We start from the raw sequence: 26,630 nt of genomic DNA, 5'->3' as shown, positions 1-26,630 counted from the left end.
GAATTAGAATACTTACTCTCTATTGATTAGATATTTTTTCATTTTGATATCATGTTAACTAATTTTGTAAGTCATTCAATACCTTGTTTCCCTAGGCAGTTCCCTTACCTTTATTGGAATATCATATGGTCCAACGGTTTTTCTATTTTGCATCACATTTAAAGTTTGTTATATTTCTGAAGTTTGAATTGCACAATAAAAATTTAAATTTCTATACTCATTTAACCTACTTAAATTACCTAAATTAAGTTGATCACCTAAACCTTTATTAAAAAGTTAATGAAAATACCTCTTATATCGCTCTTTTATTTCTCTATCATTTACTAGTACCTTATTGCATTCATCTTTAATACATCTTATGAAGATTTTTTGTCTTCCTCTCTCTCATTTTAGTTATTCTATAAATGTCTTTATCCCCTTCTGTTGTATCCAATTTTCAATATAACTGTTTAAAAGTTTCATTTTTAACTTTATTCACTGTTTTCTTAACTTCTTTCTTAATTACTGTATATTTTTTTAAAAAAATTTCTCATTCTTACAAATATATAATTCCTTATAACGGATCGTTTTTCCTTCATTTTCTCTTATACTTTTTCATTCCACCACCAAGATTCTGCATACCCCTTTGACTTACCGAGTATACTCTTGTCTACTATTTTCAACTTTGATACCATCTTATCTCATGTCATATTAAAGTCACCGTATATTTCACTTAATATTTGTACTTCTACCTTCTTCTTAAATATATTTTGTTTCCTCATCCTTTAACTTTCACCACTTGATTTTAAGAATTGTGTATATTTTTCTTCTATTGATACTATGTTTGAGGTGTATATCCAACTCCTAACCATAAGAAAGTTAATTTACAATTTATTATTCCCACTTTTAAACGTGACCAAGTGTTTTTTTCTTTTATTAAAAAACGTATTAGCTAGTATAAGGTGATATGCTATCGCAAAATCCAATATAATTTACTCTTTTTCATATCTTATTCCGAGCACATAACTGTCATGCACCCCTCTCATATTCCTCATTTTTCACTCTAACATGCACATTTAGATCACCTCCTATTAAAATTATTTCATTTGGCGGAATATTTTATAATTCTTCATCTAAGTCGTCCCAAAATCTTTTTTTGATATCTTTATCTAATCCTACTTGAGGTGCATATATACTAATTACGTTCATAATTTCTTTCTCCACTACTATCTTGAGAGCTATAATTATATCCTCATTCTAACTACTTCTACAACTTCATCCTTTAACGAACTATCTATAACAATACCCACTCTATTTCTTATTTTACTCTTTTCTGTGTATCATAACTTAAAACTTGAGTTCTCTATCATCTTTTCTTCTTGTCTATCCATTTTGTCTCTTGTATACATAAAATAAATTCTTCTCTAATCATCATATCTACTACTTTCATTGTTTTACAATGAGGGTTCCTATGTTCCATCTTCCAAATCATAGATTATTAGTTTTCCAATAATATTTATTATTATCCAACCTATGACTCTTGCCTATTTAATACTACACCCAAGTTCTCATTGAGATGTAACAGTCCTTGTCGATATGTTACAGTCGGACCCTGCAACATGAACTCTTACATATTTATCACTACACCCGAATTTTGGAGATATAGCAGTCCTTGTCAAATGTTATAGTAGACCCTGCAACGTGTTTCCTTCCGGGGAGCAACTTAACATTAGTACAATAGTTTAATAGATCTATTTATTGAACATTTGCCTTAGTTTAATGCTGGCTGACAACCTAACGCAACCCTCCTTTATCCGGGCTTGGGACCGATCATGACAGGTTTACTTCGTCATGGGCGGAGTTAGCGAAAGTTATAAAAGAATAAAAGAAATATAACTTTCAAACAACAAAGTAAAAGATTTTAATACCGAAACAACTAACAAACTACATGACTTTAATTCTCCTATATCCTATGGGGATACGTAAACAACTTAAATAAGTGCAAATTCATTTATATATATTTTTTTTATAAATTTATAATTTTTTTAAAAAAAAATTAATACAATAAAATAATAATCTTCACCAGTCGCGAACTGTGAACCAAACTGTAATCGACGGTTCCAAGCCGTGAATCGTAATTCCCTTGGAAGGTTAAGGTTAAGAATCGACATTCTTGGAACCATCAAACCGACAGTTCCAAACGGTCGAACTGTTACTTTTGAACTGTGATCGGGTCTAGGCACGATACAGTACCAAAATCATATTGTTCTGATTATATATAGAAACTCCAAACAGGTCGATATTTTAAACCATGCATTGGACACATCTAAAGCCATATCAAAAGCGAGTATAAGCAAAAACTTTAAACAATGTTACATCTTTTTATCAACATTGTGTTTCAATTCTTTTATTATTTGTGTTGCATAAAATCAAGTTTGATTGATTACCACACACACTTGAATTTAACCTTTTTTTTAGTCTATGTTAATTACAAAAATTAAAATCACAAAATCAACTCTTCTAGTTGGATTATTCGATCCTACAATTAGTATTTGAGCAACTCCAAGACTTGAATTAGCATTCAAAAGAGAAGTAGCTTTTGAAGAGATAATCCACCACAAAACCACCATTATTTGATGGAGTGAACTTTCAATATTATAAGAGTAGAATGGAGTTCTATATCACTTTGATTTGTAGATGACAATAAGAATTAGAACTCCATTTGATGATCATAGCAACCTTATTAGAAGAGAAAATGAACAAAGAAGCAAGAGTGAAAAATAAACCAGCCAAAGCAATATTAAAATGTGAATTTTCAAAGGAAAAGTTGTGCGAGCGAGCTTATTTCATGAATGTTAAAGAGTTATGGAACAAATTGATAGAATTTCATGAGAAACCCTTACAAATTACAAGATGCCCAAAATATTAAAGTGGTTGAGTTTAAAGACAACTTAGATATACAAAGATGATAAAGATCAATGCTCAATTTTAGAGAGCATAGTAAATAATAGATAATAGATCGTCATCCACCTTGACTCCATGAATACCTTTGACTCAGGAAAATGAAGCATTAACATTGTCTAGTAGTGAATCCACCCCCTAACCCCAATCATGCATTCATTGACATTACACATGAAGAAAAGAAATTTTAAAAGAACACAAAAATATCAGATGCTTCAAATGCAAAAGTTGTAGGCATTATACGACTGTGTCCACACCTCAAAACAAAAGATAAAGAAGAAAAGACCCTCAAACCATCTTCTCACCAAGCACTGATATCCACAATTCACCAAAAGAACGGGAGCTCAAGAGCAGTGTGAGCTTTACATGGAGAGAGAAAAGCAGCATTGAGGTAAACGACTTATCTCAAAAATAAATTGTTAAATTTAATAATTTTTTCAAAGCAATTAGCATAATCTAAAGAAAAGTTCAAAGCTTATGAAAAGGATCTAGAAATACTTAAGGCTAAGATAGCTTCCTTTCCTACAATATAAACAAAATAATTCTAAGGTTGAACAACCAGATCTAGAAAAACAAAGCTTAAAATATCAACTTGATGAGATGAAAATAATCGTAGAAAAGTTCACCAAAGGCACCTAATACTATATATGATCCTAGGGAGTTAAAGGGCCAGTCATGATTTAAATTACAAGTGAATAGGGAAAAGCTTTTGCACCTTCAATATGTCGGGTACAACAAAAAATAAATGAATCATAAAGACGCTTTATACCTAGGGATGTTGTGAGAGGGATTAAAACACAAACATAATTAAAATGCAAATTTTTAAGGAGCATTTAGTTAACTTAATTGGTTCTAACTTGTTTTGGGTATCAATATCTGTTGGCCCATCATTTTAGATTGTTTTAGAGTGCACCGATATACAAGGGAAGGATTGTTTGTTCTTCATTGATGAGTTAAATGTCTAAATAGCTTTTTCTCATGCAAGTTGATATATGATGCCAACTTTTATCATGGTGAAGGTCACAATTTTATTAATTTGGTTGATTTTCATATTAAATATTGCATCATGATTGATACTATAAGCTTGTATGCCATGAATGATGTTTGAATGATTTGAGTGAGAAGGTGTAGAAATATCATGACGACATAAGTGTTTGGCATAAGTTTGATACAAGCGTGATAATTTTTGGTACATAGATGGACACTGAGTACTAATTAAATGTGAATAGAACTTACAATTTATGCTTGCAAAACCATTAGCACATAAACAATTGATAGTTTTGACCCTTTTTTACTAAATGTGTCAAAATCACTAAAAATGAAAAATTATATAGAAACATATTTTTTTTCTAAGTTTAGAGCACTAAAATACACTTGCTAACCAAGCTTTTATGCTTTTATGATTTTTTTGAAAAACATAATTTCAATTGACTAAAATTAGTGTCATCGAACAGTAGCTTGCTTACTTTTAACGATTCACTGCATCATAAAATGTCTTGATAATATGCTTAAATATCATAAAGGCATATATTTGTTGCAAAAGACAAGTCTTAGCATGTACTTGGCACCTAATGATATGCTTTTAAAACTTTTTAAATAAAAGTTACAATTTGATTATATGCCTTCACTTAAAATTTATTCTTGGATCCTAGGATGCTTATCACACATATCTACATTAGTTTAAATCATTTTCAGGTAATAATTACATTTAGAATAGATAGTTTACTGATTAAACATTTAATATGGGAAAATATGCAAATGTTTCATATGTGAAGGAAATAGATGAATTTATGAAATGCTTGAGTACTTAATGCTTCCATGTTAGATCATCAGGTAGCTCCTATATTACTGTGGTTATGCTTATATTTTTTTTTCATTTATTTATCGCATGTTTAGTATTCTCATATATGGCAAAGGGAAGAGGGAGAAATGTTGAGATTTAAGTTAGAAATTCCCCTAATCAAAAAATAATAGTCTCCATAAAGGCAGCTCGACTTGAATGCATGGGATTACACGGATGCCAAGGTTGAGGGAGAACTAAGATTGACAGGGGGTTTGAGTTTCCTATTGTCCACATACATTTCTTGTATTATTATTGTCCCTAACCTCAATTGATTACCAAACATTATAAAGGAAAAAAAATTATTGTGACGGTGATACCTTCCTTTGTAGTTAGGCTCTTAGCCGTGGTGTTTAAATAGTTCAGCAATATGACTTAGCTGCGTGTGCAAATATCATGTTATTTGAAAATCAAGTTATCAAGCTTGGGCATCGGACTTGATTAATTATGTAGTCACCTGGAGCTTAGACCTCTAAGATGGTCGTCAAGCTTGAATAAGGCGCTAAAAACATGTGTGACTTCTTGTACTCTTTGTAATGTTTACTCTTGGATTTATTTTTAGGTCTAGATTGCATCAATGTTGTGAAGGGGAATGGTAAAATTACTGTCATGTGACCTGGTGGTCACGGGTTCTAGTTGCGAAAACAACCTTATAATACAAGATAAGACTGTGTATAATAGACCCAATGTGGTCCAACTCTTTTTCGGGATCCCGCATTGACGAAAGCTTCATGCATCAGACAACCCTTATTAGCATTGTGTTTCATTTCTTTTATTATTCAATTGCATACAAACACTTTAATTGATTACATATGTTCGCTTAAAACCTTGTGTTGATTGCAAGAACTGAAATCAAAAAATAAGGTGGCATCTATTCAAATCCCCCCCCCCCCCCCCCTAAGTCGGCCCATTTGATCCTACATAAGGACCTAATAATAGTATGAAAAATAGCTAATTTGATACTTTAGGAGTTAATAATGCAATTGGAAACAGTTACTAGGGGAGGTTATTCGTTAGCTCTTATGAATCTTGTGTGATTTCAACTTAAAGAAAATAGACTCTCTATTGCTTAACCAAAAATGACGAGCATAGCAATAATCCATCTATACTGCAAGGTATCAATTTGAATAAAATAAGTAATACAAGATGCTAGACAAACATGTATGTGGATTCACAGTGTCCAAAATCTTAACCTGTGATACTATTTTAGACTTTGTGAAAAGATTCTCTTTTGAAAAACATGATTATTTTGAAAAATTAAATTATACAAGTCAATTTTTTGTTTGATTTAATCGGTTATCCCTATTAGGCAAACTTGAACGCTCAAAATTTTCTTAGATGGCAAAGTAACAGAGTCGAACCCTAAATTTCAAGGATAAATGAGGGACTGCACAATTGGCCATGTCAAGAAGTTAATTTAAGAGATTAGAAAAAAGTAATGCATGCAGTAGAATAAATACGGAGGAAAATAAGGTAAAAAGTGAGAAGCGTAAAACATACAAGAGTTATCCCCCGATATATAGATCCATGATGTAAGAGAGACCAGGCTCCTTGTCCAGTATAGATTTCATATATGCACAGTGGCTGCCCTGTCCTCTCCAATTCCCCTTCATCACGTTCATAAGCATCAGCTTTCTGCTTTTCGGATTTTCTTGCATTGCGGTAAACATCTTCCCATGATCCTGAAGTTTTCTCCATTCTTTCATCAAGCTAAAAAAATAAAAGAGAACATTTAGAAGTTGACTTCAAGTTGATCTTCTCATTCTCGGTCTTACGAAATTTTCAGAATTTCAAGCATGATATACCTCTTGAATTTCTAAACTTTCCAAATCTTCAATAGCTTCCATTTCATAAACATCAATCCAATCTGATTGATTAGGTAAGTCTTCTGCATAAGTCTTGTTCTCAAGCTGAGAGCTTTTATCCACTAGCTGCATTAAAAAATTTTCCTCTAAAACATATACAATGTTTGATACTTGTCTGGAACGTTCATATCTAAAAGAACTGTTATTTAACATAGTATTATTTTGTTTAGTTTCTCTCTCAATGTCCCACCACCAAGTCTTTTGCTGAATATGAGAGGTGGAATATGGAAGCAGTACATCCGAAGGAAAGTGGAGAACGCTTTCAAGAAGCTCAGCATAACCAGCAATGCATTCTGAAGCAAGCATGTCTTTGGAGAGTGACCTCCCATGTGAAGCAACAGAATGAGCTATATTTGACAGCGTGTCATCTGTTATAAGAAGAGAGAATGCTCTCTCCATTGTATCTAGTCTGCTGGGGTGAAAAAGAAAACCATGGACACTATCAACAACCTGAAATTTTATTTTTTAAAAAAAACTTTAACAAGATTATGAAAATAAATCTATTGAACAGATCTAAAGTTTCATGATTGTGCTCACATATTTCTCTATTGCAGTAAAATTAGGAGCAACAATGGGAATTTCAAATGACATGGCTAGCAACAACAGTGGAGGAAAACTCTGTTCCCTATTAAATGACCAATATAGGACAGTATCAGCCATCAACATAAAACTCTTCACATCCTGATCCATCCTGTATTGTCTCACAGAACCATCTGGAAAACCCATGCGGGAAGCAATTTCCTGTTGACCTCAATACAAATATTAGTAACAGTGCTGAAGAGATAATTATACTATAGCACAGTAAAAATTTATCCAAAAATATAAGAATTAATAGATTATGGACTAAAATGGACAAGCACAATGGATGTGAAAAACATAAATAAATAAATGCTCAGAGAATTTTAAGCGTGTTGAAGAATATTAGAGAAGAAACAAATCAGCATTGAGTTAGAATAAATCATGAATGATCTTTTTATAGTTTTTTTTCCATAAAACGTAAAGAGAACATCTAGAAGATGATTCCCGGCAAATAAAAGTGATATGCAACCATCCTAAAAGACAGACCCTTCCTTTGGCCTCAATATCAAGAGAATAAAATGTGTGCTAAGTCAGTCAAAATCAAATGACTGAATACTATTATTCAGGCTCCACCCTCAGCTATCACAGTGAAAATCAGTCAATGATGCCTCACCTCTCAACACCCAATTCTCACCAACGACTTGACTCTCCTTGACATGCTGGATCATTCTCTACCAACCAGCAGCTATCAAGATGGCCTTCCTCCAAGATATAATTTTATTGGAAGTAAATTCATGGAATGTTTTATGAAAATCAATATATTTATAAACATTACAATCTCTCAACAATGATATGGGTCAATCATGCCCATGTCTGTCAATTTCTTGCATGCACACACACCATTTTGTCTCATTATGCAAGTCAAATGGGTGTTTGCAATGCAAAATTATATTCAAGTAAAATTCAAGCAGATAAAGGATGGACATTGAAGAGTGATAATCATGCATTTTCTGTGTGAATTCAGACTAAATTCTGAAATTTTTACATCACAATATAGTAGCTAAGCTGGCATGCAAAATATGCACACAGAGAAACAAAGATGACTGGTGCCAAACATTAAATACAAATAAATACACCAAAAAATAATAAATCACTGCTGTTGTAATAATAAAGTCTTGAAAGCGTGAGAAAGAAGATTTGATATAATAGTCTATCTTAGATTGATATTTCCAACTAAGTCAAAAGTCAAATGAGGAAGGTCACTATCCATAATTCCAGTCAATTCATTCACATTTCAAATAATCATCCACATGAAAGGAAGATTATTTGAAGTCCAGTAGAGCCAGTATAATAGATTTTCCATTGAAATATCCTTTGGAAACAACCAAATTGCTGCATGGTTATTTAAGAAGTCAATCAATGAGCTCCCAATCATACTGAGTAAACAGTAACAAGCATTTACTTGAAACTAATTTGTAGTAGCAGATAGATAATTGTTGCCCTAGTTTTGACTAATTTCTAATTTGTTTCATCCAAAAAAAAGACGATCAAGACAATGGTTTGTTCAAATAGTATCCTCTCGTAGCATTCTGCAGAAATAGCTTAGTGCAAAAGAAGAATTAGAATGAAAGGGAAAAAACTACCTCAATAATGCAAACGAAAAATAAATAAATAGCCTCTAAATAGAGTTTCAAGTAAAACCTTGGTTCCCAGATGACTAAACCATGATATTTCTTTTCGAGATTGTTTTCTGTTGCAACACATTGGCATTTAGTACATTAGGAAGAACACTTTCAATAAGTTCCATTATTATATAATTTATGATGTTTATTATGGGCATTGCCTTTGCGGCAACACATTAAGAAACAGTGTGAATGGTGCAAACTTCAAATATACTTACTAGTGCACAATCATATACATGTAGAATTGTGTCATTTATGATGTTTGTTATGGACATTTCTGCATATGTATGCATGTGTATATCAATTAAGATACACTGATTGCTCAAACATGACATACTATCAACCTATGAATTTAGCCAATACCTGAATAGGGGAGATAGGGGCACTTGTTGAATTACTGCACAAAAGGACAAATTTTATTATTCCACTCAAATCTCGAACTCTTTTGACTTGAGATAAGGTATGCACTGCAGTGTAATCCCATGATAGATCATCATAGACAAAGTAGTCACTAATAATTAGAATCAACAGGTCACTCTCAGAAAATTCAAAATCTTTCCGCAGTTGTTTTCTTGAGTGACTTGCAATATAGTCGTCAGTCTCTTGAACATCCACTGGATACCCAGGAATCACGAAGAAGTTCCCGTTATCCAGCAAGCTGTACAGCATCTGACAAAGATATAATTAGTTGTCAAATAAAGTGTTGATAAATCCTAAAGAAGTTAATGATTCTCACTAAGTGAAAGAATGATAGGGAGGTTCATTACTGGGAAGGAGAAATCAGGAAAAACAACAACATCGGCCCTAGCAAAAGCACTTCTCCATTCACCAATAAGACCTTCCCAGCCAAACTGAACATAAAATGGGAGACGCTCCCCAAGAATGTCTTCATGAATAAGCCATATTAGTGGAACAGATGCAAAAGGCTCTTGCATAAGCCTGCAGATGTAGAACAGATAAGTAATTTTTCTAAGGATAAAATAGCACGCAGTTATCCAAAGAACAATTCTATATGCTGAAAAAATAAATCCTTCATATCAGCATTTTTCTTTTGCCTGACAGAGCCCAACCAATCCCCAAGAGAAACAGTAGAAATTACAATTATATCAACCAAAGTTCAAAATCTCAAGTCGTGTTGAAGTTTCAGTCATTGACAAAGCGATATTATTTTGGTATCGTACTAACGTTTCAATATATAGTATTGTTGGCGAATTGGAGATGAAAGAAGGAAATAAAAAAATAACAAAAAATAATAAGACAACTATATACTTAAGATTACACTTGATGTTACATATGGGATAGTATAATTTTGACATTATCATGTATGGAGACAATCTACAAAAAAACAAATATATTTCAATATATGTTGACTTATATTGGCATGATGATACTCATCAATATGATTAACACAGCAAGCATTATCAGTGAAGGCACTAGTATCAAGTTCTGATAATTTATCGGAATGATATGTTTCAAACGTGCCACCTAACACAGTATAAGATTTCAAACTATTATTTCAACACATAAGTAAAAAAAAGGCCATCATTGTGTCAATTATTTTAGTTGCAATTAACTCGAGCTTTCTGCACTGAATTCATAATATATACTGTGTCAATATGCCCTCAAACAATGACGGACCTATTGAGGCATGATTGATTCCTTCAAATTTATTAGTTAAGATGCTATCTGTTACAGAATTTATGATTAGACCTAGATTAATATCTTTCAGTAATTGAAATCATATTACATAGAACCATAGCATTAGTCCAACAGTAAGCTAGCCAGTTTTTCAGTTTAAAAAATAATTAGAAGGCAAGGAAGTTACTACAATAATCATGAGAGGTGGCTTTTATCCATTTTACCCATACCATAGGAATAATTTCAATAATCTCGTATATCTGTAGTGTGGTATTCCATGTTGATTCGAGAGGAACCTTTTTTTCTATAGAGACACAGGAAGTTGTCTAATTAAAGATCAAAAAGAAAAACAAGTACCTTGAAATGACCTTCCTGCCTCCAAGTGAACTCACAATCACACCTTCATAACTAGGTCAGAGAAATAAAGAAAGCAACAATCATAAATAGACTCACAAAATTGTAACATAAGACTATCCAGTGCATACTGAAGATATATTTACCATAAGCATCAATCACTAGAAGTTGAAAAAAGGAAACAATTCAGAATTATCACGAATCAAAACTCACTTTGACCAGTCAACAGAAGATAAACTCTCAATGTTCAGAAATGTTAGTTGCCAGTCACTATTTTTCCACAAGAATTGTGAAGTGTTGTCCTCTAAAATGAATACCTGATACAGAATCATTGAAAACAGATAAACCACTGGGGGAAAAGAGAAGTTTCAACTAAAGATTAGATTTAATCAAGAAACATGACAGGTAACCACTAGTATTGCAGAAGTTGTGAAGGATTTAAGCCTTGTTTGGTTGGACTATTTTCACCCAGTTTTAAATTTCCTTTTTTTTTAATAGAAAAAGGTTTCTAAAAAAAGTGTTTGAAAAGATGATTTCTTTGAAATGAGATTCTAAAATATAAGATGAAAAAGTGAAACTTGAAAATCAGAGAGATAAAGTAATTTTCTGAAATTTCATTTTATTTTTAAAATGTCAAGTTAAGAATAATAAACTTATGCAAATAAGTAGTATTTAATATTATATTATTATTATTCACATTTATTTATTATTATTTAATTGTTTATTATTATTATTATCATATTATTTTAGTTTTATAATATTATTAACTATTATTCATTATTATTTTAATTTTCTATTATTATTATTTTAATACAACAGCATAATAATAACATAACAATATATTAATACATGACAAGCATTATACAATATAACCGTATCATATTATATACTATAATAATATAATACTATATATTATGTAATATAAAATGTATATTTTAATTTAATATAATAAATTTACTATTATAATATAATATATTATTTATGATCAACCAAATAAATTTGCAATTTTTATATTGCTATCAACTAAACAGGTTTTCACATTTGTTAATTCTTAAAAATTGAAAATTATTTTCTCTTTTCATATTATAAAATTGAAGTAGTAACATATATGCACCTCAAGTAGAGTTAGATGAACACACCAAATCTAGATTTGGGGATGATCTAAATGAAGTATTACAAAATATTCCGCCAACTGAAATAATTTTAATAAGAGGAGATCTAAATAGGCATGTAAGAGTGAAAAATGAGAAATAGGATGGAGTGCATGGAGTTATGGGTTTGGAATAAGAAATGAGAAAAAAATATATTGAATTTTGCGATAACATATGATCTTATACTAGCTCATGGATTGAAATCTCAAGCCGTTGCGCGATCTTGCGAAAAATTTCATTCCGCCAACGGACCGGCACCGGCACAACACCAGCACAGACATTCCGGCAGGGAGAGGCCTCCAGAGGCGTCACTCGGGCTCGGCGACGCCTCCGAAGGCGTCGCGCGGCCTCAGCGACGCCACCGGAGGCGTCGCACGTCGCCCAGGCTCGGCGATGCCACCAAAGATGTTCGGGCCTGCAACACCACCGGAGGAGTCACGCGGGCCCGGTGACGCCTCCGCGCAGAGGCCGTGCACGCCCCCGATCACGCACATGACCAGTCGCAGATTTTTTTTTTTTTAAACTTAGGTTTAATAAGATTTTAATAATCAATTCTTAGCTATAGTTGAGGATAATTTAAATAGGCTTTATTAAAACCCGTAAAATTATCTTATTATTTTTTAAAAATATTTTATTTTTTATTTTTAAATATTTAGATTAAATTTTTTATTTTAGTTAATATATTTTATATTTTAAAAATATCAAAATTATACCGACACGGTACAATACGGTACCGAAACTGTATCGTTCCGGTCCAAGACCGAAACCTCGACATGGCTCGATATTTTAAACCTTGTACTAGCTAATACGTTTTTTTAAGAGAAAGAGCACTTAGTCACGTTCAAAAGCAAGAATAATAATTCGCAAATTGACTTTCTCATGGTTAGGAAAAAGATTGAAAGATTTGTAAAGATTTCAAGATCATCCTTGGAGAAAACTTAACTACCCGACATAAGTTAGTAATGCTGAATATATGTCTCAAGCATAATATCACTAAAAGGAAAATATACACGACTCTTAAAATTAAGTGGTGAAAATTAAAGGATGCGAAGCAAAATATATTTCAAGAGAGGGAAGGGGTATAAGTATTAAGAGAAATATATGGCGACTCGAATACGACATAGGATAAGATGGTATCAAAGTTAAAAATAATAGCCAAGAGTATACTCAGTGACTCAAAAGGGCATGCACCACCAAGTAAAAAATCTTGATAATAGAATGAAAAAGTAAAAGAAAAGTGAAAAAAAACGAACAGCCTATAAAGTATCATATACTTCTAAGAACAAAAAAAACTTTAAAAAATATATAGTAACCAAGAAAGCAGTGAATGAAGCTAAAAATGAAACTTTTAAATACTTATATTGAAAATTAGATATAAAAGAAAGGGAAAGAGATATTTACAGAATAGCTAAAACGATAAAGAGAAAGACAAAAGATCTCATTTAAATAAGATGTATTAAAGATGAATGCAATAGAGTACTAGTAAATGATGAGGAAATAAAAGAGCGATGGAAGAGATATTTTCATCAACTTTTTAATAAAGTTTTAAATGGCCAATTTAACTTAGATAATTTAAGTAAGTCAAATATGTATAAAAATTTAAATTTTTATCGTAGAATTCAAACCTTAGAAGTACAATAAACTTTAAATGGGATGCAAAATGGAAAGCAATTGAACCAAATGATATTCTGATAGAAGTATGGACAAGTCTAAGGAAACAAGGTATTGAATGACTTACAAAGTTATTCAACCTGATACTGAAAACTAAAAAAATATTCAATCAATAGAGGGCAAGTACTCTAGTTCCCTCATATAAGAATAAAAAAGATGTACAAAATTGCGCAAACTATAGGGGTATTAACCTAAGAGTCATACCATGAAACTTTAGAAAAGAGTAATAGAAAAAAGGCTATGGAAGGAGACTACGGTGATCGAAAATCAATTTAGATTCATGTTTGGAAGGTCGACAATAGAAGTTATACATCTTCTCAAGTAACTAATTGAAAAGTATCGGGAACAGAACTAAGATTTACATATGGTATTCGTCAATCGAGAAAAAATTTATGATAGAATCTCAAAAAAATTATATAGAGAATTCTAAAAAAGAGAGATGTTAGTATAACATATATTGAATTAATTAAAAATATATATGAGGATGTAATGACAAGAGTGAAAACTTCAGGCAGATTAACCGAAGCATTTTCCATAAAGATAGGGTCATATCAAGGATCAGTGCTAAGTCCCTATCTTTTTATACTAATCATGGTCAAACTCACTAAACACATCCAAGATACGGAATCGCGATGCATGTTATTCGCAAATGATATTATTTTAGTAAATAAAACACGTGCAAGAGTAAATATTAAACTCGAATTTTGGCAGGAAAAGATGGAAGTGAAAGATTTTAGCCTTAGTAGAGTAAAGAAAGAATATATGAAATTTAAATTTAATAATATTAGATGTAATGAGACAATTATTAATATAGAAGATGACGAGTTGTCTGTAACTGAGACTTTTAAATACTTAGGATCATTTTTGCAAAAGAATGAAAGGATTGAGAGAGATATCTTACATAAAATATAAGCAGGATGATTGAAATGGAAGAGTGTGGTAAGTGTTCTGTGTGATCATAAAGTATTTCTAAAACTTAAAGAAAAATTTTAGAAAATGGTGGTTAGACCCGCTATGTTATATTGAGTTATGACTCAAGTACATGAACAGAAGATGAGAGTTGCAGAAATGAAAATGTTAAGGTGAATACATAGACATACAAGGATGGACTTAGACGAAATGAGGATACATTTAAGAAGGTACAATATATACTTAGATGACTAATAAATGCTCCAGTTAGACAATGTAAAACTATAACAAATATACATATCAAACGAGAAAGAGAAATACCAAAAAAGACTTGGTTAGCAATAATAAAATAAGATAAAAGTTATTTAAATATAAATGATAATATAATAGAGAATAGAACCTAATGGCATAGAAGAATCCATATAACCGACCCCACCTAGTGGGATAAAGCTTGGTTGTTATTGTTGTTGGTTGTTGTAATTATAAAATTGAAATGAAAAATAGAAAAAAAAATCAAGAAGCAAACAAATGCTTAAAACTACAAATAATTAGAATCTAATGGTTGGCCTCTTAGGCAAATCCTTGATTTCAAGCTACATGGTAATCATGAAACTACTCAGATGCAAAATTTACAATAAAATCAACAAGGTGAATTATCATTGTTTCTGTAAATTAATGAATTGAGAAAATATGTATGGATTAGTCCATTTACATAGCTTAAGCTTTAAGATATGTTGTCACCAAATCATATTTAGCATGTACTAGAGCAAAGAGGTCCTATTATTAAATCCTATCAATAGTAATTAAGAAGTAGAGCCTTGGCGCAATGTAAAGTTATTGTCGTGTGACCTAAAAGTCATAGATTCGAGTCGCAGAAAGTCTTGCAATATATGGCAAGGTTGTATACAATAGATTTAATGTGGTTCGACCTTTTCCCGAGACCTCGCATAGAAGGGAGTTTCCTACATCAAGCTGCCCTTTTTCGTAGTAATTAAACACAACTAAAGACTGATTAAAACAATGAACGTGTTGCTCTTGGGCCAGTTTTGTTTGTCAACCCACATCTGCCACAAGTTATAAAACATAAAAGATTAAAAAAAAATTGGGAACTTTGCTAGCTTAAGTTTTTAGGATAAGAGTTTAAGAATATAAAAGATACAATGGCATGACAAATTAAACAACAAGAATACGATTAACTATTAGATTCTCCAAGAAAAGCTTATGCACTTCAAATTTATAAATAAGGATACAATGCCTTGGTAAAACCAAAGATGAGACTATGATATACATTCTACGTTGGTGTGTTCGCATGTAAATTTCTACATTCAACTACAATGGATTAGTTTGTAATTTCAATTCAAAGCGGGCAACCTATTGTCTTTTGCTCCAATTGACTTGAGTGTTCATCACATTTTAGGGCCACAAACCAAAGTGATATACATTATTACATTCCACATTGGTGTACGAATGAATGTAGATTTTCTATACCCTAAGTAAAATGGATTAGTTTGTAATTTCAATTCAAAGCAGACAATCTATTTCTTTTTGCTCCAATTACAACATATTACTTGAGTGTTCGTCATATTTTAGGACCACAATCCAAAGTGTCTGAAAGAAGAATTAGAGAAGAAGCACATATTGCCAAGTGTTAGTTTGATTCTATACACGAACGATCAACCATAGATGCATGTGGATATTGTGGATCAACAAATATGCCTTCAAATTGGTGCTACTGGAGAATACATACAAGTAACCTCTAAAAAAAAGTGATCGTGTAGGCATTACAGGTGTATAATCATATTTATTGATCTATAATATTCAGTGTAATCAGTAACCAATATGACACTCAGAAGAATGTGAACAAGGTTTTCAGTTTCACAACATTTCTGTGTACCATAAATAGCAATATACCTCAATTCATAACAAACTAACAACACAAAATGTTTTAGTCAACGTCAATTGAAACAGGAAGCAAACTCAAAGTGACCAACAGATGTTCCAACACTTTGTTCCACAACATACCAAAAGGTTATCTCACATCAATTTTGTGTGCTACTGTGAAAGTACTATACATTGCCATATGCTACATTACATTCTGATTGAAAGTGAATGTGCTAATCATTTGGTGTCAACCATGAGCATCTAATGCTCAGAATATAACATATCAAAAATTATCAAACTGGAGGAAAGGTGTTGCTAGCACTGGCATGAAAGGCACAATTGTGGATAGGCACATTAACCGAAGCAGGTAACAAATATTAAACATGAAGAATACTATCTTATAGAAAGACAAATATTCTAACCATGAATGTATATCTCAAATCCAGAAGACTTTTCACCAAAGTTAATAGCATCACCAGATCTGAATCCTTGTATGCACCTTCTATAACCTGAGGCAATTAACATTGTGGTATAGTCATAAACTGGTTCATTCCAATTTTAAAGTAATGTCTGAATATTTTTTTTTCTAATCATTCCTGAACCAAAGCAAAAGCAAAAAACAACAAATGGATTTGTGAAACCACACCATATATGCATTTCTCATGCATCTGTAACTGGTGAAACCATTAAGCTGGTCATTATGGAACAAGCGGAAGACAACAATGGTTCAGTTAACACAAAAAGAAGCTCACCACACACATGCACACAAAGCCATTAATTGGTTGGTTAAGAATAAAGAAGTCTAACCACATATACATTTCAATTCTTTATAAATATGGATTTCACATTGGAAGATATTGTAAACTAAATCAGAGTTTTGTGTACATCTATGGAAGATCAGTCTAATGCCATTGAAATGGATAAATTTAGCTCAACAATCAAGTTAGGTGCCTCCAAAATAATTTGGCTATTTACTAGGTTGGGCACAACTTAAAAGTATGTAGATCATGCCCAAGGAACACTGAATAAGCTTCCCAAAAAAGTCATAGTAACATGCATTTAGTACATTCACTAGGAATACATCCTCTGCACCGAACACTACATCGGGAATACGATTCTCGATGATAGTTAGAAAGCTCCGGAACGATCGTGACACACGTTGTTGTGTGGTTTACGGAATAAGGCTTCTCTTGATTCGATCGTCATCGATCATCAGCTAGTACCGAAGATGATGCCGTGACTCGTGGCTTACGAAGTCGTCCAGACGGGAGCTTGGCGTGGATCGCCAGTAGAGGCAGGACTCGGACGAGGATCGCTTGATTGATTCAACATGGCTCAACATCGTCATCGTGAGGTACATGTTTAGAATAATTTTATTCTGTAAATTTTATTTATGCATGTAGAATAATTGTTATTCAGGAAATTTTAATTTTTGCCATGTCTTGTACATGTTATTTCCTACTTTTGCCATGCGTGTGTTGTGATAATATTAGTTTTAATTATCTGTAAATTTCCGCTACGCACGTTTACGAAACGTGAGAATACGCGCATTACACCGGGACGATTCTAACATGTGGAACACCAAGCTCTGAGCTCACGACTTTATCTTATACCACCTCATCAAGGTAATTCGATAAAAACTCAACACAGTCCAGTCAGTCTGACTACGCCTCCTTCGACTAGACTAATTGAGTATGCTTGTGATACGGTGAGGTGATGACAACTCTTCAAGGATAAAGTTATAAAGCCGGTTCATTTTTAAGATTAGGAAACTTTAAGACTGTTTCACCTGAAGAATAAGGAAAATATCTTGAAATATTTCTTAAATGGATATTTCATAAGCTCTCTAAAAAATTGAAACGGATATCTAGAATATTTCTCAAACGGATGCTAATATTTCAGAGATAAACCACTATAAAAGGTGACCCAGGCCCATGGGTACAGGTACGCACATATCTACCCTAATTTCCCCAAGTCATTAAACTCCTTCCTCACGCCGAGCCCTAACTTGAGCGTCGGAGTGGCTTGTCGAGACCCACCCCCAGCGCCATTCTAACCTTCTTTTGAGTGCTTTTCGGATCCTCTCATCTCTTCGGGTGGTTCTCTTCGAGGAGCATGCACGTCAGCAGTTCTAAACCGACATTTGAACCATCCACGGTATATTGGCCAAAATAGCTTCTATGATGCTTTGTTTAAAATTGTAGTTTATGATGATGCTTAACATTTGATAATACTATGATGTTTTATTGTTGAAATCTAAGTTTATTGATCTTATTGAATAGTTATGTAAGGATATGCTTTGCTTGTGTATAGTGATGGTTGGTGATGGTTATGTATGATCTTACTGAAATTGTTGTTAGTTTGTGATAAATTTTGCAAAGAAAATAACTTCATTGCAAAATAAAATTTTATGATGAAAATAAGTTTCATCGTAGATTTGTAACGAAAATATTTTTCATCGTAATTTGTTACAAAAATATTTTTCATCATAGATTTGCTATGAAATTATTTTTTATCATAGATTTGCGACGAAAATATTTTTTATTGCAAAATTTACACGAGTCCTTTTTTGGGGTAAAATTTATGATAATTAATTTTTTGTGGCAAAATTTACGATGAAAAAGTGTTTTGTTATAAAATTTGCTACAAAATTTTATTCATCGTAAATTTTACGAAAAAATTACTTTCATGACAAATTTTACAATGAAATTAATTTTCATCAATCTGTGATGAAAATTAACTTCATTGCAAAATTAGTCGTTAAGTTTCCAATGAATTTGTAATAAAATATTATTTATTGTAAATTAGACGATGAATTTTTATTGTTTCATAGTAAAATTTTGCGACAACATATTTGTAATGAAAATATTTTTATTATAAATTTCATCGTAAACAAATATTTTTGCAATGAATTTTTCTAAATTATTTGTTATAAATTTCATTGCAAATGATTTTTTTTACTAATACTCATTCCATGGTTGAGTATACACCAAAGAGTTTACCCAAAAAAAAATCAAGATCACATTCACTTGTAATCTCCCATATGTCTTGGTGTCAACATTAATGTTTCTTTTTCTTGACTGACTTCAAATGTGTAATTCACTACATCTTTCTTCAAAACACTAACCATCCAGAACCATAGGAAATATTGATTGATAATTAAAAATTCAAAATTATATTCACTTGTACTCTTTCGTCAAATATGGTTTGATGTCAACAATGCTTTTTTTCTTGATTGACCTCAAATATGTAATTCACTAAGTCTTTGTTCAAGGCGCAGATTAAACTATGACCATAAAAAATATTGATTAGTGATTAAATATCTAAAATTATACTCACCTTCGCACTGTAATCTTTCATCTCACATTTGTTCATGTCTTAATATAGACAATGCTGATTTTTGCACTTGACTAACTTCAAATGTCCAATTTCATGATGTCCAACAATAATGTTTCTTTTTCTTGACTGACCTCAAATGTGTAATTCACTATGTCTTTTTTCAAAGTACTAACCAACCAAGACTATAAGAAATATTGATTGATAATTAAAAATTCAAAATTATATTCACTTGTACTCTTTCGTCAAATATGTCTTGAAGTCGACAATGCTTTTTTATCTTGATTGACTTCAAATATGTAATTCATTAAGTCTTTCTTCAAGGCGCAGATTAAATTACAGCCATAAAAAATATTGATTAGTGACTAAATATCTAAAATTATACTCACCTTCATACTGTAATCTTTCATCTCACATTTGTAGACGACGTTGATTTTTTCTCTTGACTAACTTCAAATGTGCAATTTCTTGGTGTCAACATTAATGTTTCTTTTTCTTGACTGACTTCAAATGTATAATTCACTACGTCTTTCTTCAAAGCACTAACAAATCAGAACCATAAGAAATATTGATTGATGATTAAAAACCCAAACTTATATTCACTTGTACTCTTTCATCAAACATATCTTGTTGTCGACAATGCTTTTTCTCTTGATTGACTTCAAATATGTAATTCACTAAGTCTTTCTTCAAGGCGCAGATTAAACTACGACCATAAAAAATATTGATTAGTGACTAAATATCTAAAATTATACTCACCTTCATACTGTAATCTTTTATCTCACATTTGTTCATGTCTTGACATAGACAATGCTGATTTTTTTTTTTTTGACTAACTTCAAATGTGTAGTTTCTTGGTGTCAACATTAATGTTTCTTTTTCTTGACGGACTTCAAATGTGTAATTCACTACACCTTTCTTCAAAGTGCTAACCAATCAGAACCATAAGAAATATTGATTGATGATTAAAAATCCAAAATTATATTCACTTGTACTCTTTCATCAAATATGTCTTGATGTCGACAATGCTTTTTCTCTTAATTGACTTCAAATATGTAATTCACTAAGTCTTTCATCAAGGCGCAGATTAATCTATGACCATAAAAAATATTGATTAGCGACTAAATATATAAAATTATACTCACCTTCATACTGTAATCTTTCATCTCACATTTGTTCATGTCTTGACATAGACGATGTTGATTTTTGCTCTTGACTAACTTCAAAAGTTCAATTTCATGGTGTCAACATTAATGTTTCTTTTTCTTGACTAACTTCAAATGTATAATTCACTACATCTTTTTTCAAAGCACTAACCAACCAAGACTATAAGAAATATTGATTGATAATTAAAAATCCAAAATTATATTCACTTGTACTCTTTCGTCAAATATGTCTTGATGTCGACAATGCTTTTTGTCTTGATTGACTTCAAATATGTAATTCACTAAGTCTTTCTTCAATGCGCAAATTAAACTACGACCAAAAAAAATTAATTAATGACTAAATATATAAAATTATACTCACCTTCATATAGTAATCTTTCATTTCACATTTGTTCATGTCTTGACATAGACGATGCTGATTTTTTCTCTTGATAACTTCAAATGTGTAATTTTTTGGTGTCAACATTAATGTTTCTTTTTCTTGACTGACTTCAAATATATAATTCATTACTTCTTTCTTCAAAGCACTAATAAATCAGAACCATAAGAAATATTGATTGATGATTAAAAATCTAAAATTATATTCACTTGTACTCTTTCATCGAATATGTCTTGATGTCAACAATGTTTTTTTCTCTTGATTGACTTCAAATATGTAATTCACTAAGTCTTTCTTCAAGGCGCAGATTAAACTACGATCATAAAAAATATTGATTAGTGATTAAATATCTAAAATTATACTCACCTTCATACTATAATCTTTCGTCTCACATTTGTTCATGTCTTGACATAGGCGATGTTGATTTTTTTTTCTTGACTAACTTTAAATGTGCTATTTCTTGGTGTCAACATTAATGTTTCTTTTTCTTGACTGACTTCAAATGTCTAAGTCACTACGTCTTTATTCAAAGCACTAACCAACCAGAACCATAAGATATATTTGTTGATGATTAAAAATTCAAAATTATATTCACTTGTACTCTTTCGTCAAATATGTCTTGATGTCCAATACTTTTTGTCTTAATTGACTTTATATATGTAATTCACTAAGTCATTTTTCAAGGCGCATATTAAACTACGACCACAAAAAATAATAATTAGTGACTAAATATTTAAAATTATACTCACTTTCATACTGTAATCTTTCATTTCACATTTGTTCATATCTTAACATAGACGATGCTAATTTTTTCTCTTGACTAATTTCAAATGTGCAATTCATAAGAATCTTTCATTTCACATTTGTTCAATCTCATAAGTTAATTTTTTCTCTTGACTAATTTCAAATGTGCAATTCATAAGTATTTTTTTTTCCCCCCAACCATGACTATATGAAATGTCGATTAGTGACAAAATCTAAAATTACATTCGCATGTAATCTTTCATCTAACGTATGCTCATGTATTGACGAGGGCTATGTTTGATTTTTCTCTTGATTGGCTTTAAGTGTAAAATTCACATGACTTTTTTGAGGCACTGAACCAATCCATATGAAATAATTAGCAATTTTGTACTTACAAATTGATGTTGTTCTAATCTAGATGTTGTTCTAGTCAAACTTAATTTATTGTTACATTTTATTTAAGATTGTTGACCTCGAGCGCACACGACCGATCTCATGAGAGATTTTACCCCTACATGGGGAGGCCAGTAACCCATCAAAGTGGATCATTATCTAATTGGAGGAATAAGAGTCCATGCATGAAATCATTACTCTGGATCAAAGCCAATTCAGCCAAAGCACTATAAATTCATCACCCCGCATAGTGGTTGCTTCAGTGGAGCCACCTCCGTGATCGAAACCAAACCCGTGTCCCTTTTTCCCACCTCCGAGCATGACGACGTTGATCCTTCTCCTCCTCCTTAACTTCCTCTATCCCCCCACGGCAGCAGCAGCGACGGAAGCACAGGCCCTGCTCACCTGGAAATCCAGCTTGTCTCAGCCCGACTCCCTGGCCTCCTGGTCCCTCAACTCCAGCAGCCCCTGCCAGTGGCATGGCGTCCGGTGCGGCAGCGGAGACCGAGTGATGGAGATCAGCCTGTCGGGCGCCGAACTCAACGGCACCCTCGACCACTTCGACTTCCCTTCTCTGTCCCACCTCAACCGCCTCGACCTCAGCAACAACCTCCTCGTCGGACGCATTCCGGTCGAAATCGCCGCTCTCTCCAATCTCACCTCCTTGGACCTCAGCAGCAACGGCTTCAGCGACTCCATTCCACCGGAGATCGGACAGCTGCAGCAGCTCCTCGACCTTCGTCTCTACAACAACAACATTGGCGGTCAGATCCCGTATCAACTGAGCCATCTGCGTAAGTTGCAGCATTTTGCCCTTCAATTCAATTACTTGGAGACGCCGGACTTCTCCGATTTCTCTCCCATGCCTGCACTGACGTACCTCTCGCTGAGCCTTAACAGCCTCGACCAGCAATTTCCCTCCGCCATTCTGAATTGTACCCAATTAGTCTACCTTGACCTGTCGTGGAACAATTTCACGGGTTCAATACCCGAATCTTTGTTCACAAACTTGGAGAACCTCCAGTTCCTCAATCTCACATTCAATTCCTTTCAAGGTCCTGTTCCTGTTTCTCTGATCAAGATGAGATGGCTCCGAGAACTTCGTCTGGGGGCAAACAAGTTCGTCGGACAGATACCACCCATCCTAGGAACCATCTCCGGCCTTCGAATTCTTGAGTTATACAATAACTCACTGGGCGGCTGGATTCCTTCTTCTCTAGGTCAGCTTCCATTCCTCGAACGCCTCGACCTGAAGTTTGCAGGATTGAATTCCACAATTCCTCCCGAACTGGGAAATTGTACTCGTCTCAACTACATTGAACTGTCCTACAATCAACTCACCGGAGGATTGCCACAGTCATTCACCAGACTCACGGAGATGAGGGAGTTTGGTATCTCCAGCAACTTTCTCTCCGACGAGATAGTGCCGGGCTTCTTCTCTAGTTGGCCTAATCTCATATCGTTTCAGATACAGAACAATAAGATAACAGGGCAGATTCCGCCGGAGGTCGGGTTCGCCACTAATTTGACACACTTGTATCTCTTCACCAACAACATTTCCGGTCAAATTCCACCCGAGATTGGGAACCTGGTTAATTTAATCGAGTTGGATCTGTCGGAAAATTCATTGACAGGTCCTATTCCAGCAACAATTGGCAACCTCCGAAACCTAATCTCCTTGGCTCTGTTCTCCAACAATCACTCCGGCGGAATCCCCCAAGAGATCGGGAACATGTTGGCATTGAAAATACTGGATCTTAGCGCCAACCAATTGGAGGGAGAGCTCCCCCGCGGCATCGCCTACCTTCCTAACCTCCATTTCATCTCCGTCTACAGCAATAATCTCAGGGGAAGCATACCAGAGGAATTAGGTCGGCATGGTCTGATTAAAACAGTCATGTTCTCCGACAACTTCATGTCTGGAGAATTGCCGCGCGAGTTATGCAGAGGCTTCGCCCTCGAGCGGATCATGGTGAACGACAACAACTTCTCCGGCGAGCTGCCGGCATGCTTACGCAATTGCAGCATGCTTTCTCGAGCCCGGTTTGAGATGAACAACTTCAGTGGGGACATTTCGAAAACATTTGGAGTGCATCGTGAACTGGTCTTCTTGGACCTGAGCGACAATAACCTGACCGGCACACTCTCACCGGAGTGGGGGCAGTGCAAGAATCTGAGTCACTTCTATATCACCGGCAACAGTATAACAGGCAAAATTCCGCCGGAAATTGGCAACATGACCAAACTAGAAGAACTTGGCTTGGCCTCCAACTATTTGGATGGATATATCCCACCCGAACTCGGGAGCTTAAATTCATTGTATAAGCTCAATCTGAGCAACAATCTTTTATCAGGTTCCATTCCTCTGCAGCTGGGAGCTATATCACATCTCGAAGAAGTCGATCTGTCAGCTAACAACTTCATTGGTCGAGTGCCTCCCGAGCTCGGCAATCTGCAAAGGCTTCTGTTTCTGGATCTAGGCAAGAATCATCTGTCTGGAGAGATACCAAATGAGATTGGCAACTTGGACTCCTTGCAGATCCTTTTAGATTTGAGCAGCAACTCTTTGTCAGGAGCTATTCCTTACAATCTTGGCAAACTCACAAAGCTGCAAAAGTTCAATGTCTCCCACAACAATCTCTCTGGTTCAATTCCATCAGCTTTGTCCGACATGCTCAGTTTGGAATCCGTGGACTTCTCTTACAACAATCTTGCAGGGCCAGTTCCAACCGGGGCTGCGTTCAAGAACGCCAGCTCAGGGGCGTATGCCGGCAATGCGGGGCTTTGCGGCGATGTGGCCGGTTTACTTTCTTGTAGTAACTCTCCTAATGGCAGTTCTCACAAGGGACACAAAAAGAGGCTCCTAATTGCCATTATTGTGCCGGTGCTAGGAGTTCCGATCTTGATCATCGCTCCTCTACTGGTCTTGCTGGCTTGCAGAAAGAGAAAGGAAGAGAAGAGTGAGATGGAGAGCTCTGGCAGTTGGGCAAATTTGATTTGGGAAAAGGAAGTCAAGTTCACCTTCCTTGACATAGTGAATGCCACGGAGAACTTCAACGAGGCGTTCTGCATCGGGAAAGGCGGCTTCGGGAGTGTCTTCAGAGCCAAGCTGTCGACCGGAGAAGTGGTGGCCGTGAAGAGAATGCATGTTGGTGGCGTCGGAGATGTGCCGGAGATCAACCGGAAGAGCTTCGAGAATGAGATCAGAGCTCTGACAGAGGTGAGGCACAGGAACATAGTGAAGCTGTATGGTTTCTGCCTGAGGAGCGGATGCATGTACTTAGTGTACAAGTACTTGGAAAGAGGCAGCCTGGGGAAAGCGCTATATGGGGTGGAAAGGGAGAGCCAGTTCGATTGGGCAAAGAGGGTGAAAGTTTTGCAGGGGGTAGCTCATGCTTTAGCCTACTTGCACCATGACCAGTCGCCGCCGATCGTGCACCGGGATATCTCGGTGAACAACATTTTGTTGGAGTCCGATTTCGAGCCTCGAGTATCTGACTTCGGGACCGCCAAGTTGCTGCATCCTGATTCTTCCAACTGGACCAGTGTTGCTGGATCCTATGGTTACATGGCCCCAGGTACCGACGCTTGTCACAATAAACTTAGCTCATAATTCAAAACTTTCAGTTTGTTAGTATGACAGTTTATTACTGCTACTTTTCAGAATTGGCTTACACAATGAGAGTCACTGAGAAGTGCGATGTGTATAGCTTTGGAGTAGTAGCACTTGAAGTCATGATGGGGAAACATCCAGGAGACCTCATCTCCTCGTTGGCATCTCTTTCATCGTTGCCAGAGGGCGATTTGTTCTTGAAAGATGTACTTGACCAATGCTTGCCTCCCCCTACAGAGCAGTTAGCTGAGGAGGTGATCATCGCGGTGAAGATGGCATTTGCATGCGCCCAAATTGATCCCGAATCTCGACCTACGATGAGATATGTGGCTCGAGAGATATCAGCTCGACCTCAAGCATATCTCAGTGAACCATTCAGAACAATCACTATCAGTAAGTTAACTAACTATAAGTAAGTAGGAATGCCCATTCTACCAAAAGTTGCAAATCTAAACCCCAAAGATTTTGAAAAGTGGTGATATTACACCATTTTAAATTACTTTTTACATTACTGTTCCTGACTGAGATCGTGATTTGATGAATCAACAA

The 26,630-nt window shown here is 34.3% G+C and overlaps 2 protein-coding genes across 2 annotated transcripts in view; one reads left to right on the top strand and one right to left on the bottom strand.

Moving 5' to 3' along the window:
• LOC141844247 (uncharacterized) overlaps positions 1-26,630 on the bottom strand; it is an 83,262-nt gene that overhangs the window by 8,697 nt on the left and 47,935 nt on the right. Inside the window, exons 2-9 of the mRNA XM_074732282.1 lie at positions 16,873-16,959; positions 11,052-11,155; positions 10,842-10,892; positions 9,614-9,785; positions 9,210-9,515; positions 7,183-7,386; positions 6,586-7,095; positions 6,281-6,490 (exon numbers count right to left, since the gene is read on the bottom strand). Coding sequence (XP_074588383.1) covers positions 6,281-6,490; positions 6,586-7,095; positions 7,183-7,386; positions 9,210-9,515; positions 9,614-9,785; positions 10,842-10,892; positions 11,052-11,155; positions 16,873-16,959 — 1,644 coding nt within the window. The remainder of the gene's footprint in view (positions 1-6,280; positions 6,491-6,585; positions 7,096-7,182; positions 7,387-9,209; positions 9,516-9,613; positions 9,786-10,841; positions 10,893-11,051; positions 11,156-16,872; positions 16,960-26,630) is intronic.
• Positions 22,788-26,497, top strand: LOC141844590 (uncharacterized). Its single transcript, XM_074732635.1, has 3 exons — positions 22,788-23,448; positions 23,524-26,046; positions 26,133-26,497. The coding sequence occupies exons 1-3, from the start codon at positions 22,788-22,790 to the stop codon at positions 26,495-26,497; spliced, it is 3,549 nt and encodes a 1,182-aa protein (XP_074588736.1).

The sequence above is a fragment of the Curcuma longa genome, chromosome 13, assembly GCF_044706935.1.
Source record: "Curcuma longa cultivar G26 ecotype Majalengka, Jawa Barat chromosome 13, ITB_CL_G26_1.1, whole genome shotgun sequence".
Lineage (NCBI taxonomy): Eukaryota > Viridiplantae > Streptophyta > Magnoliopsida > Zingiberales > Zingiberaceae > Curcuma > Curcuma longa.
Note: the sequence above shows the minus strand (reverse complement) of the source record. Positions and strands in the feature narration are given on the sequence as shown.